At 45.3% G+C, this 18,812-nt stretch overlaps 1 protein-coding gene across 1 annotated transcript in view; it reads left to right on the forward strand.

The window, feature by feature from the left end:
- Positions 1-18,812, forward strand: part of MEI4 (meiotic double-stranded break formation protein 4) — a 417,189-nt gene that overhangs the window by 39,590 nt on the left and 358,787 nt on the right. Inside the window, exon 2 of the mRNA XM_073675596.1 lies at positions 13,173-13,732. Coding sequence (XP_073531697.1) covers positions 13,173-13,732 — 560 coding nt within the window. The remainder of the gene's footprint in view (positions 1-13,172; positions 13,733-18,812) is intronic.

An 18,812-nucleotide genomic window follows, 5' to 3' on the forward strand; every position in this document is an offset into this window, starting at 1 on the left:
GTGGCATAGTCCAGCACTACCAGGATGTATTGGTGTTCCCTGGCTGACTTAACCAAGGGCCCGACAAGGTCCATGGCAATCTGGTCAAATGGGACCTTTATAATAGGCAATGGCACTAGAGGGCTTCGGAAGTGGGACGCGGGAGCAGTTAGCAGGATTGGCAGTAATTAACAATCTCTCTGTGAAATCCAGGCCAGTAAAACCTCTGCAGGATCCGATCTTGGGTTTTCTCTACTCCCGGATGCCCACGCAAGATATGAGAATGGGCCAGGTCTAAAACCTATGCCTATAGGGACCCGGCACCACCAACTGCTCTACCACTTTCCTTCTTGGTTTAGTGACCCGATTAAAGCAGTTCCTCATTTAGTGTGAAATTTGGGTACCTGGAATCAGCCCTCAGCTCTTGAGCAATACCATTTATTAGACACATTGTGAAATACATTTTTCAAGTGAGATCCTGCATCTGAGCAGTACCAAAATTCCCTCCCAGAAACCACCAACTAAAGAATTTTGGCCTCTTTGTTCACTATCTCGTTCTCATCAATGGCAAGGACACACAGGGGGAATTCATCCGTCTCTGACTGCGTTGGGCATTCAACATGGTGGAACTGGCTCCTTCCTGAGTCACGTGGTAGGTCTGCTTTACGCCATAAGTCTCAGAACAGGCTAAAGTCACACTCTACTATTACTGGGTGTAGTAGGTCCTTAACTACTCCAACCTCATGGGATTCAGAGCCGCAGTTCACTTTTATAGTTACTCTGCAAAGATGGTAGTGTTTGGCGTCCCTGTGAATTCAGCGTATGCCCACGTTTTTCCTGGACATCAACTGGTGGGTGAGTGTGGCCCTTATCAGAGTCACCAAACTCCCCGAGTCCAAGAGTCCCATCACCTGGGTAGGACCCTGGATAGGCATAATATGAACAGCGCCTCCCCATGCTGAAGTCCATCTGTTCGGAGGACATAGGACAACAGGCGGCTATGTGTCCAGGACTGTGACATCTCTAGCAGGTCAAGTCCTTACCAGCGGCTTTTGGCAACCCCTCAGTGACCCCTTAGGACCTCATACTTCCCTTCTTTTGAGATTCGGGCTCCTTTTGGGTACCCCAGTATGGGGATGCAACAGCGCCTGGCTTTCTCATGGACATCTTGACCACCTGGTACCTTTCTACTCGGCCCACTAGGTCATCTGCATTTCGGGGGTCCCACTTGGCAACCCAAGTCTGCACTGGTCTGGGAAGAGAGTGGATAAATCTGTCCATTACGACCCACTCTACCATCTGGGCTGGGGTGCAGGACTCCGGCTGCAACCACTTCTGTACCAGATGCAGGAGATCGAACATTTGTGAGCGAGGGGGTTTATCACCGCAATACACCCAGTGGTGGACCCTTTGAGCTCGGACAGACATAGTCACCCCTGAACGTGCAAGTATCTCAGTTTTTAGTTTGGAATACTCCTTGGCATCTTGCAAGGCCTTCTGTGGCTTGCCAGTTAAATAGGGGGCCAGCACCTCTGTCCACTGCTCTTGTGGCAGCTTCTCCCGCTCTGCTACCATTTCAAACACAGTCAAAAAGGCTTCCACATCATCTCCCGGGGTCATTTTTTGCATTGCTCGTTTCCGGACGTATGTGTCGTCATCACCTGGACTTGGGGGAGGGGCTGCTGGCCTCCCAAGAATCGCCTCTGTGAGCAACTCAATCTCTTGCTGCTGTTGTCGGTACTGGTCTTGTTGCTGCTGCTGCTGCAGGTGTTGGATCTGTTGTATTAGCAGCTTACTCATCTCCTGATGTGCTAGTTGTTGTTGCTATTAGGCCAGCTGTTGCTGCTGTTGTGCTTGTTGTTGCTGCTGTTGGGCTTTTACAAGGTGCTTAAACAGGTCCTCCATACTGTCTGACTCCGCTTCCTGGCTCACTGCTGCCTTTACCCAGGACATGCAGTCCCTCTTGTAGCAGTCATAAGTGTTTGCTGGGACTTCTAACACCACCTGTGGTAGACAGGCTCACTCGGCTGCACACGGAGGTAGACACGGAACACTGTCTCTTTAAATTTCTTGTTGGATTATTAAATGGCATAAACCAATATAGAGTTCATAAAAATAAACACGGCCCTTCTGGCATAATAGCAAAACAAAAGAAAATGTCCAGCATAATCCTTGTACCTGCCAGGGTCCGGCCACTCAGGGTTAGCAAAACACACTGTTCACATCAGCACAAAATATTTAACATGTCCAAGGGCTCAGTGCACCGTTATGCCCCCTAAGCTTACATAATGAGCATTTTGTCATATTTTGATTGACAGCACAGTATCACTGATGATTGTGCTGCAACACACATATATAATATATTATATATATAATATATATAATCTGTGTATAGGTTTTGCAGGTCCTGTTTCGGTTATATACCATCAGCTGATATCCTTGTTACTTTTTAGTATGATCCGCAGTAATATTTTAATTGATTAATTTATTTTTGTCACCACATTGTTTTTACTTAGTGTGTGCGTTCTTCTCTTGCCACCACATACCCACTTGTATTTTAATAAAGGTATTTTATTTACATCTTTCTATGTCCGTACATACCTGTATAAGTAGATTAATTTGAGTTTTGAGAATGACAGACTATCACCTATCACCAGTCTGGGGTTGCAATTTTTATTCAAGAAAAGAGTGGGAAGCCTGAGATTTGTTTTTTTTTCTAAGTAACATTCATTAGTAAAAGTGATCAGAAGTGTCCCTAATGTCCTCCTAAAGGAACTAACTTTTTTAGGAGTTGGATCAGAACTTTCGAATTGTGGGATCCATTCAGAGTGGGGATCTAATAACCCTCCGCCGCACTCCTCGTTGTGAAAGAGGGAGGCGGGTAATTACTTTTTTTTTTGTGGACATAGGCTTGTTCAAATCCTTCTGTCTCACCATAAAATCATAAAACAATCACAGAAAAGAGGGCTCCATGTGTGAATCAGTAAAAAAATGTTATTCTTAGGAAGTGAGTAACGGTCACTTGGGTTGCCAGTGCTCACCATGCACAACAATGGAGCCAGCATAGAAACTCTCCTGAATCTGCTGCTGCACCGACCGCAAGCTCACAGTGCCCTGTGTATGGAGTTAAATCACAGTCACTTGGCCTTGTTTCCATATTAAAGGTATTGTTTCAGACTGCAATTCTTTCATGTAGACCATTTCTGGTCTGATTCTCCAATCAGCACATGTCTATAGCTGGGCCCCTCTTGTTGTTGCGAGTTCTGAACTTATGACATTAATGGACATCTTCCAATTTCGAAGTAAGCATGATGTGTTTTTCATCTGCCTCACTAAGTTTTCTTGGCCGACCACTGCATTTGTGATCCTCAACGTTGCCCATTTCTTGGTGTCTGCAGTGCTGAGCAAGATATGGGCAGATAGTTCTTCATCAAAATTATGAATTAACACATGTGGAATTATATACACCTTTTGCTTTGATGACTGCTTTGCCCACTCTTGGCATTCTCTTGATGAGCTTCAAGAGGTAGTCACCGGAAATGGTTTTCACTTCACAGGTGTGCCCTGTCAGGTTTAATAACTGGGATTTCTTGCCTTATAAATGGGGTTGGGACCATCAGTTGTGTTGTGCAGAAGTCTGGTGGATACCCAGCTGATAGTCCTACTGGATAGACTGTTAGAATTTGCATTATGGCAAGAAAAAAGCAGCTAAGTAAAGAAAAACGAGTGGCCATCATTACTTTAAGAAATGAAGGTCAGTCAGTGTGAAAAATTGGGAAAACTTTAAAAGTGTCCCCAAGTGCAGTTGCAAAAACCATCAAGTGCTACAAGGAAACTGGCTCACATGAGGACCGCCCCAGGAAAGGAAGACCAAGAGTCACCTCTGCTTCTGAGGATAAGTTTATCTGAGTCACCAGCCTCAGAATCACAGGTTAACAGCAGCTCAGATTAGAGACCAGGTCAATGCCACACAGAGTTCTAGCAGCAGACACATCTCTACAACAACTGTTAAGAGGAGACTTTGTGCAGCAGGCCTTCATGGTAAAATAGCTGCTAGGAAACCACTGCTAAGGACAGGCAACAAGCAGAAGAGACTTGTTGGGGCTAAAGAACACAAGGAATGGACATTAGACCAGTGGAAATCTGTGCTTTGGTCTGATGAGTCCAAATTTGAGATCTTTGGTTCCAACCACCGTGTCTTTGTGCGAAGCAGAAAAGGTGAACGGATGGACTCTACATGCCTGGTTCCCACCGTGGAGCATGGAGGAGGAGGTGTGATGGATTTATTCTAAATTGAATGCATACTGAACCAGCATGGCTACCACAGCATCTTGCAGCGGCATGCTATTCCATCCGGTTTGCATTTAGCTGTACCAATATTTATTTTTCAACAGGACAATGACCCCAAACACACCTCCAGGCTGTGTAAGGGCTATTTGACCAAGAAGGAGAGTGATGGGGTGCTACGCCAGATGACCTGGCCTCCACAGTCACCAGACCTGAACCTAATCGAGATGGTTTGGGGTGAGCTGGACTGTAGAGTGAAGGCAAAAGGGCCAACAAGTGCTAAGCATCTCTGGGAACTCCTTCAAGATTGTTGGAAGACCATTTCCGGTGACTACCTCTTGAAGCTCATCAAGAGAATGCCAAGAGTGTGCAAAGCAGTCATCAATGCAAAAGGTGGCTACTTTGAAGAACCTGGAATATAAGACATATTTTCAATTGTTTCACACTTTTTTGTTAAGTATATAATTCCACATGTGTTAATTCATAGTTTTGATGCCTTCAGTGTGAATGTACAATTTTCATAGTCATGAAAATACAGAAAAATCTTTAAATGAGGTGTGTCCAAACTTTTGGTCTGTACTGTATATACCAGGATTGGGGATATTAGTACATAATTGGGGGATATTACCACTATAGCAGTGTCAGCAGCAGACCCTCTCCCCCATAACAGTGCATTATGACCACATTTTTTGCTTCAATTTTTTTCTATTTTCCTCTCCTAAAACCTAGGTGCGTCTTATGGTCTGGTGCATCTTGTAGTCCGAAAAATACGGTGATACTTTGTACAAAAACCTTTGTTGGTGATTACAGCTTCTGTGTCATTTCTCATTATTACACAAATCTTAATTTATGTACCTCTATGGTTTGATTTCTTTGTCTGCGTGGATTTGCGTTGTTACCTACATCTGGTGAGAATTTCATGTTAATAGCACCTTTAGAAATATATTTGGTGACATTTTCAATATTATTTCACCCTATTGTTTTGGGGATTTGCACTGTTGAAGACATTTGTTAGGTGAGTAAAAATAAGAAATGTAGGTTAGGTACCATGGGGATCGATCTTTCACAATATTATGTTATACTATAAAACAAGGACATATATCTGAGATATAAATACTGCTCACTCCACTTGTAACCAAACAGTGTTGTCTCTTCTATCTGACATGGAGATCTCAAAGGCCTCATAAGAGTATTCCCAGAGTGTAAATTGATAATTAACTGGGGAAGGTCTGGGAATGAAAATGAGTTTCTGAATGCCTGAATTGAAGCCATCCCAACAACTATTTACTATTTGTTGTTATATGAACAGTTTACACTGTATACAGAAAGTGCTTTAGTACTTAGGAAAGGAGAAAACTTTGTAATAGCTAATTTTGTGATGATTAGTGTTTATTACCAGGGTATTTCCCACAAGATTTATAGCATATTCAAAGGATATGCTATAAATGTGAAGTGACCGCGGGCAAGGCCACGCATTGGTATCTATAATCTGGCCCAGCAAGATTCCCACACACAGACTCTATCTTGATAACCATATCTTTACTCGTATACATTTTTAACAGCAAAGAAAAACAATAAATGACAACAGTAAATATGCACAGTAATAACGTGTACTGATAAGCTGACCCTCACTGTCCCTACTCACACGTTACCAGTCCTTTATTCCAGAAGGATGTGTCCCCCGTTGCAGGCCTGTCTGTCTTTGCAGGAGGGCGTCCCAGCCGGAGAAAAAAAACAGGAACAACAAATTACGCTGAAAGGAGGGAATACTTCGGCCTCTCGCCAGAGGACCCGCTTACAGTCTCTCTGATCCGGATAGCAGCTTCAGCTTTGGTGGATCCCTTATGTAGTCCACACTCCAGTAGCAGGGAGTGTAATAGCAGTATCCCTCAGCAGTGAAGAAGCTGGGGAAGGCCCCGAGGATATGGTGTCAGGTAAAAGAAATCCCGTTGAGAGTCTCTCCTGCGCCACGCACGAGGGCCTGCACACAGTCCTGGCTCTTTTCACAGCCCACAGCAAACTCCTCGCGCGCTTTTTTCTGCTTCCCACTTTGGTCACGTGACTCTCTAGGGCCGGACACAGGAGGCTCAGTCTTTTTCTCTGTCATCACACCCTGCGCAGGTGCAACCTCTGGCCACAAGGTGGCAACATCATCCTGTGTAATCACTTCTGTAACAGGCTCTATATCAATAATCACCGAACAGCCAGAGCCTGCCAGCTCACTACACGCCCCCCCACTCACAGGTTGGCAGTCCCTGTCAACGACCGGCTCCAGGGCGGCGATGGCTGTGGATGTGACAGGGGGCGGCTGGGAAGAGGGCCACACATATTGGTCTCTGTAGGACTGTCCTGGAGGTACCCCTGCAGTGGTCCTCGTTGTCCGCCTAACGGGTTGGATCCCCTCTCTCCTATCAGTCACCCCACTCTCTTTCCCAGTCGACACGTCAGTCGAGGAGGTAATCGGTTCAAGTGCGTCAGTCGGACGGACAGGGGTAGGCATGCATTCAGTCTCTACATCCCCGGGGTCTGTGTCTCCGACAGTATTAGTGATATCCATCTCTCTAGGTATCACAGTAGGGGAGTCAGGCTGGGAACGGCAGGGGCACAACATATTACGGTGCAAAGTTCGGATGCTGCCGCTGTCTTCGCCCTGCACTCGATAGACGGGGCCACCGGGGTACGGCTGTCCAATTACTCGATAGACTTCGGTCTCCCACTTGGGCCGGAGTTTCCCTTGCGGCTTCTTTATTCGGACTAGGACCAGTTGACCTACATTCAGTGGGTCTTCTTGTACCGGAAGTGGGTCAGCGTGTACTTGATCCTGAATTTGTCGGCCTACTAGCCGGTAGACAGTCTCCATTCTCTGGCGGTGTGTTTGTAGCCAGGAAGGATAGGTACCACAGGTATCTTCTTCGGAGCTAGACAGTTGCAACTCATGGATGTCTTTGCCTGGACGGCCAAAGAGAAGGGTGTATGGGGTGTATCTGGTGACGGAATGGACCTGATTATTATAGGCCCACAGCAGTTCCGGGAGGAATCGAGGCCAGTCGGGCTTTTTGTCTTCAGCCAAAGTCTGGATCAGTTGTAAGAGGGTCCGGTTAAAGCGTTCACACGCGCCATTCCCTTGTGGATGGTAAGGGGTGGTCCTGGACTTCTTGATTCCATACGTCCGTTGGAGTTCTTCAATGACTCGCCCTTCGAAACAAGCCCCCTGATCAGAGTGTAGCCGCTCCGGACACCCGTAGACCCGAACGAATTGCTGACAGATAGCCTGTGCAGCTGATTCAGCAGTCTGATCCTTCGTAGCAACAGCGACAGCGAATTTCGTGAAGTGGTCCACCATCACCAGACAGTACTGGTAGCCACTATTCGCCGTTCTGATCAACAGATAGTCCACCATCAACGGCTCGAGGGGCCTCGACGTGTTAATAGTCTGGACGGGGGCACGCTGCTCCGCGGACTTGTGGAATTCACAGGTACGGCATGCTTGACAGACGTTTTCAACCAACTTACGGAGCCCCGGACAAAAAATGAACTGCTGGGTCCACCGGAGGGTCTTGTCTATGCTGAAGTGGCCGTTCCTTCTGTGAGCTTCGCCCACCATCTCATGGGCCAACTGCACCGGGACGACAATCTGCAAACACTCCTCCAGCATATGGGATAAAAGGGCCCTGTGACACAGGACTCCATCTTTCACGATCAGCCGATCCCACTGGGCAAGCAGAGCCAAGGCTCCGGTCGATAGTCGGGCTCTCACTTCGGAGGGCGGTTTCTCTTGTTTATTCACATACTGTTTCAGTAAGACGTGCTCGGGATCTCGATCTTGAAGCTTGGCCCATTCTTGCTGGGACAGGGGAGATCCCACTACGGCTTCAATCCCTCTTACAGCATACTGGCGGTTATCTTCTATTTGCTTTGCGAGTCGGGCAAAGTCAGGCATCTCCTCTTCCTCCAACTCTTCATCCCGGTCCCCCACTGGCGGGGATGATGTCACTCTAGACAGGCTGTCAGCATTCTGATTCTCATTCGCCGCTCTGTATTTAATTTTGTACTGGAATCTAGAGAGCCTGGCCATCCAGCGCTGTTCCATTGCCCCTAGTTTGGCATTCTCTAGGTGGGCAAGAGGATTGTTGTCCGTCATGACCAGCACTTCCGCTCCTGTCAGATAGCCAGCAAATTTCTCCGTCATAGCCCAAGTCAGAGCCAGGAGTTCCAAGCGGAAGGAGCTGTAATTGACGGGATTCTTTTCGGTGTCACGGAGAGACCTACTGGCATAGGCTATCACGCGTTCTTTATTATCTTGAACTTGAGAGAGGACCGCCCCTAGACCTTGAAGGCTGGCGTCGGTGTGCAACTGAAACGGTAATGTGTAGTCTGCATATGCCAGAACAGGGGGTGATGTTAGAGCAGCCTTAAGTGCCTGAAAGGATTTTTCTCGGTCAGGCCCCCAACTGATGCGTCGTCCTCTGGGGCTGTTTGCGGTCCCTCGGAGAACCTCATGCAGTGGTTCAGCAAGCCGAGCAAAGTCCTTGACAAACCGACGGTAGTAGCCTGCTAGCCCCAGAAAAGCCCGGACTTCTTTGACGGTAGTTGGCTGCGGCCACTCTTGAACGGCTGCTATCTTCTCCGGAGAGGGCTGGACGCCTTCGGCCGAGATCCGGTGGCCCAAGTAGTCGATTTCCTGCTGGAACAGACGGCACTTGCTGGGCTTCAACTTCAAGCCGTGTCGCCTCAAGCGCTGGAACACTTGGCCAAGCTTGTGAAGATGATCTTCAAAGGTGGCGGAGTATACCACGATGTCGTCAAGGTATATCAGCGTAAACTCAAAGTTGAAGTCCTCCAGACAGCGTTCCATTAGTCTCTGAAAGGTCCCCGGTGCGTTATTCAAGCCGAACGGCATCCGGTCGAACTCATACAGGCCCATGGGAAGGATGAAGGCGGTCTTTTCCCTGTCCTTCTCACTCATTGGAACCTGCCAATATCCACTGGCCAGGTCTAGGGACGAAAAATATTTGGCCTTCTTCAGGGCGGTCAGTGACTCTTCGATCCGAGGAAGTGGATATGAGTCCCGGATAGTGCAAGCGTTCAGCCTACGGTAGTCCACGCAAAACCTTAGGGAACCATCTTTCTTCTTGACTATCACCACGGGTGCAGCCCACGGGCTCTGGCTTTCACGTACCACTCCGGCGCGTAGCATGGATTCTAACAGGCTTTTCACCTCCTGGTATTGCTGAGGTGGTATCTGCCGGTACCTCTCGCGGATAGGGGGGGTATCGCCCGTGGGTATCTCGTGCTGGATACTGGTGGTACACCCAAAGTCTGTGTCATGCTTTGCAAAGGAGTCTTGGTGTTCCCGCAGGAGTTCCTCCACTTGAGACACTTCTTGTTTGGTGTACTGAGACGTGTCTAGCTGCACTTTTTCCCGTAGTTTTCGCCCAATGTCTTCATCGTCTACTTGAGCGTTTATGGCTGAGACGGTTACCGTCCAGTCGCCTTCTGTAGACGGGGTGAATTCTAGGGGCCCAATGGGATTCACTTCCGTGGGTAGAGCATATACCCGGGCAAGTTGAGTGCCGGCTTCAAGGGCTAGGCCTACGTCTGCGGTGTTGTTTAGCCTGACAGGGACTCTCCCGTTCCTCACGACGGCTAGAGTGCGAGCAACTAGTGGGTTTAGCTTACCCCCACTTGGGGTCCTCGGCTCGATCAACACTTCAACCCCCTCAAGTTGTCGGTGGGTGTTAAGGGGTAAGGAAATGACTGTCTCTTTTTCAGCGGGCAAAGTAATCCGGGTACGGCGTGGCACCGTAATGGCGGCTAGGGGTAGTTGTTCCTCTGCCATCTGTTGAAGTCCAACGGTCCAGATTACGCGCTGGAACGCCAGACGAGTAGGCTTATGTTTGGTGACTTTCTGCCAGTATTTGGGTCCTTTTCTTGTCAACAGCATAAGATCCAGGTCTTTCAAAATGTTCATTCCAACTATCACTGGGGTCTCGGAGCGGAAACCTTCCTTGACGATGACAATCCCTCGTTTCCCTAAGTCCTGTCCGCAGGCCTTTGTGTCCATCCAAGCAACTCCGGTCACTGGAATGGGTAGATTATTAGCCGCAATAATCTTAATGGCGGTGTCTGGGTCACGAGCAGTTCTTGGTTTGAGGTAATTTTCGTAAAACTGTTCAGAGATCGTGGTCACTTGTGACCCAGTGTCCATCAGTCCCTGTACGGCAATTCCTTCCAGGACAACTTCAAGTGTCGGGCTATTCGAGGCAAGAGCACTCCGCCATCGGCTCTGTTTTTCCACACCCCTCTCCTTGGCCTCCCCTGCTGCGCGAGCCTCAGCTGCAGGGGTGTCTAGTTTAACGGCGGCCATTGTGGTGAGGCCCGGCGTGGTAGCTCTGCTTGTGGATATGGCTGGGGTTCAAGTCGCTGGTCTGATCGAAATTCCCTTCGCTGGGGTGACTGAGGGTTTGTTCGTTGGTGCGACAGAGGTTGTTGCGGAGGGAAGTGTTGAGGACAACGATTTGTCCTATGGCGAGGATCACCGCATGACCAACACTGTCCCACGGGACGACTAGGCTGTCTTCGCTGGTCTCCCTGTCGGTCTAATGTTAATTGTAATACCTGTTGCTGTAAGTCTGCTACCATCTGTTTCAGGTCTTCCGTGTCACTGTTCGGATTTTTAATGTCAGATATGGATCTGCACGCAGCACCTTGAATCCCCACAACCATGACGGGTCCCCTTGAACGTTCTATGGCTTCCTGTTTGACTTCAGCAAAAGTAAGAGCCGGCATCATCCGGATCAAGTACTGTAACGTGCGGTTAAGATACTGGTCTCTCAGTCCTATTACAAATTGGTCTCTCAGTACCAGGTCACGAGGAGCCATACCAGCTAGTTGCTCCCCTTTTCCACAGGTTTGTTCAAGGAGTACCTGAAGGGCGTTCGCATATTGGGGAATATCCTCCCATTCAAGCTGCGTCCGTCTAAAGAACATGTGTCGCAGTGTTCCCTGGTATGTGGTCGGCCCATAGGTGTTCCCCAGCACCCGCACCAAATCATCTACTGTACGCTGGCCCCTGACCGTCTCCAGTCTGACTGTCGTCCATGCCTCCCCCTCTAGCGTCAGTACCTCCATTTCTGCCAAGGTCTTAGGGTCAATATTATACATTTCCCCCAGTATCCGGACTTGTTCCGCCCACTCTGGTACAGGGTAGTTTTGTCCGCCAAATTTCCTGACCTGATTCACAATAGACACCGGCGGGGGTTTCTGACTGTACACATGGCCTGGGTGGGAATCTTGTTGGTCACAGATCCTGCCGACTACGCCAGATGAAGTGACCGCGGGCAAGGCCGCGCATTGGTATCTATAATCTGGCCCAGCAAGATTCCCACACACAGACTCTATCTTGATAACCGTATCTTTACTCGTATACATTTTTAACAGCAAAGAAAAACAATAAATGACAACAGTAAATATGCACAGTAATAACGTGTACTGATAAGCTGACCCTCACTGTCCCTACTCACACGTTACCAGTCCTTTACTCCAGAAGGATGTGTCCCCCGTCGCAGGCCTGTCTGTCTTTGCAGGAGGGCGTCCCAGCCGGAGAAAAAAAACAGGAACAACAAATTACGCTGAAAGGAGGGAATACTTCGGCCTCTCGCCAGAGGACCCGCTTACAGTCTCTCTGATCCGGATAGCAGCTTTGGTGGATCCCTTATGTAGTCCACACTCCAGTAGCAGGGAGTGTAATAGCAGTATCCCTCAGCAGTGAAGAAGCTGGGGAAGGCCCCGAGGATATGGTGTCAGGTAAAAGAAATCCCGTTGAGAGTCTCTCCTGCGCCACGCACGAGGGCCTGCACACAGTCCTGGCTCTTTTCACAGCCCACAGCAAACTCCTCGCGCGCTTTTTTCTGCTCCCCACTTTGGTCACGTGACTCTCTAGGGCCGGACACAGGAGGCTCAGTCTTTTTCTCTGTCATCACACCCTGCGCAGGTGCAACCTCTGGCCACAAGGTGGCAACATCATCCTGTGTAATCACTTCTGTAACAGGCTCTATATCAATAATCACCGAACAGCCAGAGCCTGCCAGCTCACTACAAATGCCTAATAGGTATGGGTTTTGATATTAAAAATATTGTTTCAGGGCAGTATACTGCAATGCTGCAGATATATGTTAATTTTCTCTGGTAGGACTAAAAGAAGGATAAAAAAGGTTTTCTAAAAAATGTTCAAAATTGTGAAAGAAAAACAAATATTAAAAGTAAACAGAAAACTTCGCATTTGCTACAAAAATTACAGAATTATTTTTTTGCTCTCCATGCCTCCACAGCAAAATTGAAGAAAAAGTGATCAGAAAGTCATATGTACCTCAAAATGTTATCAATATAGAACTACTATAGAACTTGCCCCAGAATAAACAAACCCTCCCACAGCTCCATCAAAGGAAAAATACAAATGTTATCGATCTCAGAATAGTGGCGATATGAACCAAAATTTAAAAAAATATATATATATTTTTATAAGCGATAGTAAAATATAACAGAGACAATGTAAAGTTGATATTGCCGTTACCATACTGAGTGGCATAATACATTTACTTCTGTAACAATGAAACTCCACATTATATTACAAATTTAACTTATCCCACAAAAAAAGGTATTTATTTGCCAATGGTAAAATAAAATAGTTATGGCTCTTGGAAGATGGCGATATACAAAAAAAATATATATATCTATTCAAAAGGGGTTAAACAGAAACATTTTTTTTAATGATAATAATGTGTAAATAAGGCTTGCCATTGCATTGTATGCTTTAAAATAATTTTTATTTTATATAAATTCCAAATGTCTCATGTTTTTCTCTGGAAAGTCACTCATATGTTTATGTTTTCCTTTACAAATTGCAGAAAGCATTAGTTTGACTTCAGATCTGCAGGAACATACAGGGCATCCAAAACCAACGACCCTAATACAAGATGATTCAGGATGTGATATTTCTAATGAAGATGGGGTGGATGCATTGACAGCATCTCACAGTTCTAACAGCTGTGACCAAACGTGCAGAAATCTGTCACAATCTGCATCTCCTTTAAATCATCTTCCAATTACAAAGCGCTTTTCATCTGGTGAGGAACAGCTGTCTAGCCAGATACAGTTTCTTAATCATCTTCTTGGTCTTGGAAAACTGACAACAGCACAAAGCCTTGTAACAGATTTTACAAAGTTTGGAAATGACTGTACGGTGGTAACTGAGTCAGTGTCTGGACTATTGAATGGCTTGCTTAGCTTTTATAGATATCCAAAACAATCTGTTTTAAGAGTTCAGTCGGAAGCCTTTAAAACTATTGCAAACCTCCTTACTAACTCTTGCTTGCCTAATAATACTCTTCAAGTGTGCATGAAGAGTTTAGAAGATTTTGAGAGACAATTAATCCAGAGCATCTTAACAAATGACAGCATAAATCGGGTAAGTGAACCTGTTAATGTCATGTGGATGGCTCGATGATAAAATATTACCACACATATTGATTATAGAGATTTTCTGGAATTTATAAATCACATACATAAATTTGTAAAAATCAAGCAATTTTAGATATTTGCCTTAGATCCTATGTGATATTTCCTGCACCTTTAGACCCTTGTCCACATTGTTAATCAGATATATAAAGCCAGATAAGGTCCACTACTATGATGATCCTTACATGCTAATATCACTGAATACCGTGTGACTGTGCGATCAATTGGCGTGATCATCAATATGATACATTGAGTGACAGTTCTGAAGAGTAGCAGAGCTGTAGTACTAGTAGAACTATAAAACTCAGCACAAGTTCTGATGTAACATATTCAGGTACAAGTTGTTTGTTCTGAGTCTACACTGCTATTGCTATATTTACATATAGAGATAACAGATCATTTGAAGAAACACTCAGCTCCAAACAGTGAGAACCATGATTAGAAGACCTGATCTGAAATGAACCGATGGTGAAGGCTGGCGATTTTTGCCGCTGAGAGGGAGGGGTGAGAGTGGTGAACAGCTGACTGCAGTATATAAATCAATTGGGCTAGAGAGAGCTAACTGGTGTGTAAAATGTTAACTACTTTCCCAGAATGTAACAATTGCACACGTGGGCCAGGGTCTGGGCAGGCACTGGTGGCCAAACTCCATGGAAGCAAGCTGTACACTATGTAAAATAAAAATTCTTGTTCCAGAAGAATGACAGCAGATAAAAAAAGCAAGTCAATTGCAAACCTGTTTATATTCATTCTGTCTAACTAACTAAAGCAATTTTAATAACTTTATATTACCTCTTTATCAGTTGGACTTCTATCTAGAGAAACTTTTCTAGTATTCCTTTGAATTTTTAATAATACAGTGGTTTACTATATAAGGTATGTCCATTTACTTTAGGTAAGCTGGACAATTTATTGAATTATTTGATTAATTTTCCATTTTCATCATAATTATGAATTTGATTTTAGCATTTCCCAGTTGGCAGGGCTAAAATTAGGCAGAGACAAGGAGGCAGTAGTATCAGAAACAAGGTGTGTAGGAGGCAAGTGGGGTTGAAAATCATTGAACACATAGGGATTAAGTGGGGGTTGGCTCACGGAGTACAGTTCATCAGGTTATCTACAGTTTAAAAGTCATATATGTCATGATTAGTGATGAGCGAACGTGCTCGAATAAGGGGTTAACCGAGCATGCTCAGGTGCTAACAGTGTATTTTTAGCATGCTCGAAAAATAGGTGTGAGTTGCCGCAGCTGCATATCTCGCGGCTGTTCAACAGCCGCAACACATGCATGGATTGACCAACAAAAAGGCAGTCAATGCATGTGTTGCGGCTGTCAAACAGCTGTGAGACATGCAGCTGCGGCAACTCAAAACTATTTTTCTTGTATGCCGAATATACTCTGCTAGCACCCGATAACCCATTATCCGAGCATGTTCGCTCATCACTAGTCATGATTCTTCTCCTTAGCATGTCATGGGCAGAATGAATGACAGCTCAGTCATCCAGTTTTGTGCAGGGGCGCACTGAGCTGCCAGTGTGTTGTTTGACAGCTCAGTCATCAAATCAGATGCAGGGATGTGCTGAGCTGTTAGTGTATTGATTGACAGCTCAGTCATCCACTCAGAGACTGGAAGGTGCTGGGTTTCTTGTAGGTGCTCCCTGTTTCTAATTAATTCCTCGCTAATTAGCTGAGCTCTCAGCTCATATCTCTGCCAATTGTATCATTCGCTCTGTGGTGCCATTTGCCTGGTTCTGTGCTCTATTCATTGATATATTGCTGCCTGACTTTGGACCTGGTTCTGATTATTTGTTTGCTCAACCCCGCTGCTCTGATCCGCTTTTCTCCTGATATTCTGACTTTGGACTGATACCTGACTTTGCCTTTGCCCTTATGCTCATAACGTGCTCTCTTGGTATCTGACCCTGGAACATTTGGTTATCCTGCCTCACGGCTTGTCCGTGAACGGTGACTAGCATTACAGTACAATTAGCCATATAATTTTTTTCTGTGCCACCATTGGATTCAGTTTGTATGTATACTCTGTGATCAGGTGGTGAATCTGACCCAGATGGTCCAGGATCTATCTAGGGAGCACCAGAAGCTAGAATCCTCACAGTCTCAGTTGCAGAGTCAGTTTCCTTTTGCCATGGGTGTTTCTCACAGCTCTCCACATTCGACTGTAGTTATGATATCTGTATCCTCTGACATGCAATTGGTCTCTCCCGAACCAATGATGGCACTTCCAGATAAATTTTCAAGAAAGAAAGACCAGCTTAAGGTTTTCAGGGAGAGTTGCAGATAATTTTTTACCTTACGACCTCGGTCTTCAGGGGATGAGAGTCAAGGGGTGTGAATAATTATGTCCTTGCTCTCGGGGAAGGGCCCCAGACTTGGGCATTTTCCTTATCCCCACAATCCCCAGAACGATTTTCTGTTTACACCTCTTTTGACGCTTTAGGAATGATTTTGACGTCGGCGTGATCTTGGACTATGTGGTTACACTGGACATTTTCTTAAGGACTGTGCGGCACTCCAGCAAGCAAGCAAGCCATCCAAGCCGACGGGATATGACTAAGTCTGGGTAATTGCCGAGGAGGGCACCAAAACTTCCAGGGACCCTTTTACTCCTCAGACAAGATATTGTTAAACATGGAATACTTTTTAAAAACAAAATGGTTGTCTGCATTAGCTTTCATTGACTGTGGGTCTGCTGCCAATTTTATTGATTCTGGACTGTTTCAGAAATGAAGGTTAGGGACAGTTCATTTGGAAAGACCCATTCAAATTTTTTCTATTGACAAAACAATGTTACTCCAGAATCTTGTCCAGCTGGTAACAGCGGAGTTCACACTTAGAGTGGGAACACTTCACTCTGACTCCATATTCTGCTATGTGTTGTACAATTTACCTGCTGGATTGGTATTGTGGTTTCCATGGTTCCATCCTTCCTCCTCCCCTGTAGCTGCTGGATTTTTCTTTGTTAGAAAGGAAGATGGGGGCCCCCGCCCTTGCCTCGAAGTCCAGGAATTAAACAAGATTACGATTAAAAATACCTACCCACTTCCACTCATCCCTGACCTGTATAATCAGCTTATCGGGGCTAAGTGGTTTTCTAAACTCGATCTTAGAGGGCCTTGTAATTTGATATGCATCCAGGAGGGTGATGAGTGGAAGACGGCGTTTTTAACATCCGAGGGCCTATTTGAAAATTTTGTCATGCCTTTTCGGTGCGCCAGCAGTATTAAAAAATGTTATGAACAATATCTTTTCTAATATTATTGGAAGGTTTATTGTTTATTTATTTATTTATATGTTTATTTATTTAGGTTTATTTATTATCCTTTGATAATATTCTAATTATTTCACCTGATCTGGATTCTCACCATGAACATGTCCGTTATGTTTTACAAAAGCTTAGAGAGAATTCTTTGTTTGCTATACTGGAATAATGTACATTTTCTGTCTAAGAGATATCGTTCCTGAGGTTCATTTTTTCAAATGAAGGTTTTAAGATGGATCCTGGAAAGGTGCAGGCCATAATTAATTGGGATCAACCTTGTGATCTTAAAGCGTTACACATTTTTTGCTGTTTGCCCATTACTACAGAAAATGTATTAGGGGATTTTCACAAATTGTTAAACCTCTCAACGATCTCACACGCAAGGGGGGGCAGATCTCAAGTGTTAGTTGCCGGATGCTATTGGGTCATTTCATAAATTGAAAGAGTGTTTCATGTCTGCTCCAGTTTTAATCCAACCCGATCTCCAGGAACCCTTTATTGTGGAGATAGGAGCTATATAATCTCAAGGTTCCAAAACTCTGACCAACTTGCAACCATGTGCTTTTTCTTCTAGGAAATTTTCATCTGCTGAGAGAAATTATGATGTCGGGAATCGCGAGCTACTCGCAGTTAAATTAGCTTTTGAAAAATGGAGACATTTTTTGGAGGAGGCAGTTCATCAAGTCACGGTAGTGACAGATCATAAAAATTTAGCCTGTATTGAATCAGCTAAATGGTTAACCCCAAGACAAGCCAGATGGTACTTATTCTTTTCTAGATTTAATTTTTCTATCACGTTCAGGCCAGGGTCCAACAATGTGAAGGCTGATGCTTTATCACGCAGCCTGGATTCAGTTTCTCCCCTAGAACCTCCATTCTCCATTCTTCCTCAGGGTATTGTGGGTTCTATTGTATCCTTGAACTTGGATGCACAGATCCATAAAGCTCAGTCGTTGGCTCCTTCCGCTGCTTCAAGTTTCAAATTATTTGTGCCAGTCTTATCTAAGATTACGTCTTTTGCAGTAGCTTCATAATTCCGCTCTGAGTGGTCATCCTGGGGTTACTGCTACATGGGGAGCTATTGCTTGACTCTTTTGGTGGCTGTCCGTGTATAATGATATTAAGAATTTTGTATCTGCTTGTGAAACATGCACACGTTCTACAGTCTTTTATGACCAGCCGGCCGGGGAATTGGTTCTGCTGCCAATTCTAGAAAGACCATGGACTCATTTTTTCATGGATTTCATTAATGATTTGCCTTTGTCTGGAGGGAAGACTGTTACTTGGCTAGTAGTTGACATATTCAGTAAACAAGCTCACTTTGTTCCATTATCGGAGTTACCTAATGCTGAAACGCTTTCTATGTTATTTATTAGTCATGTAGTGAGATTGCATAGTATCTGTCTGAACATTGTATCTGATAGGGGGGTGCAGTTCATCTTCCAGTTCTGGAGAGCATTTTGTAAGAAATTGGGGGTTGATTTGTCCTACCACCCTGAAACCAACTGTCGGACAGGGAGGATGAATCAATTATTGGAACAAATTTTAATTTTTGCCTATTGCTGAGTTTGTCTTTAACAGTCTGTTCAATCAGTCCACTCGAACCTCGTCCTTTTTTTTTAATTATGGGTTTCATCTCCATTTTGGTGAATTCTCTAGGATGAGTTCTGGGTGTCCTGGAATAGAGGTGGCCATACAAATACTTTGGGATGTCTGGAGGGAGGTTCAAATGAATATTAGGGTGGCTTA

Source organism: Phyllobates terribilis, unplaced genomic scaffold (assembly GCF_046119375.1).
Source record: "Phyllobates terribilis strain yellow unplaced genomic scaffold, ASM4611937v1 Scaffold_3__8_contigs__length_932513732, whole genome shotgun sequence".
Classification (NCBI taxonomy): domain Eukaryota; kingdom Metazoa; phylum Chordata; class Amphibia; order Anura; family Dendrobatidae; genus Phyllobates; species Phyllobates terribilis.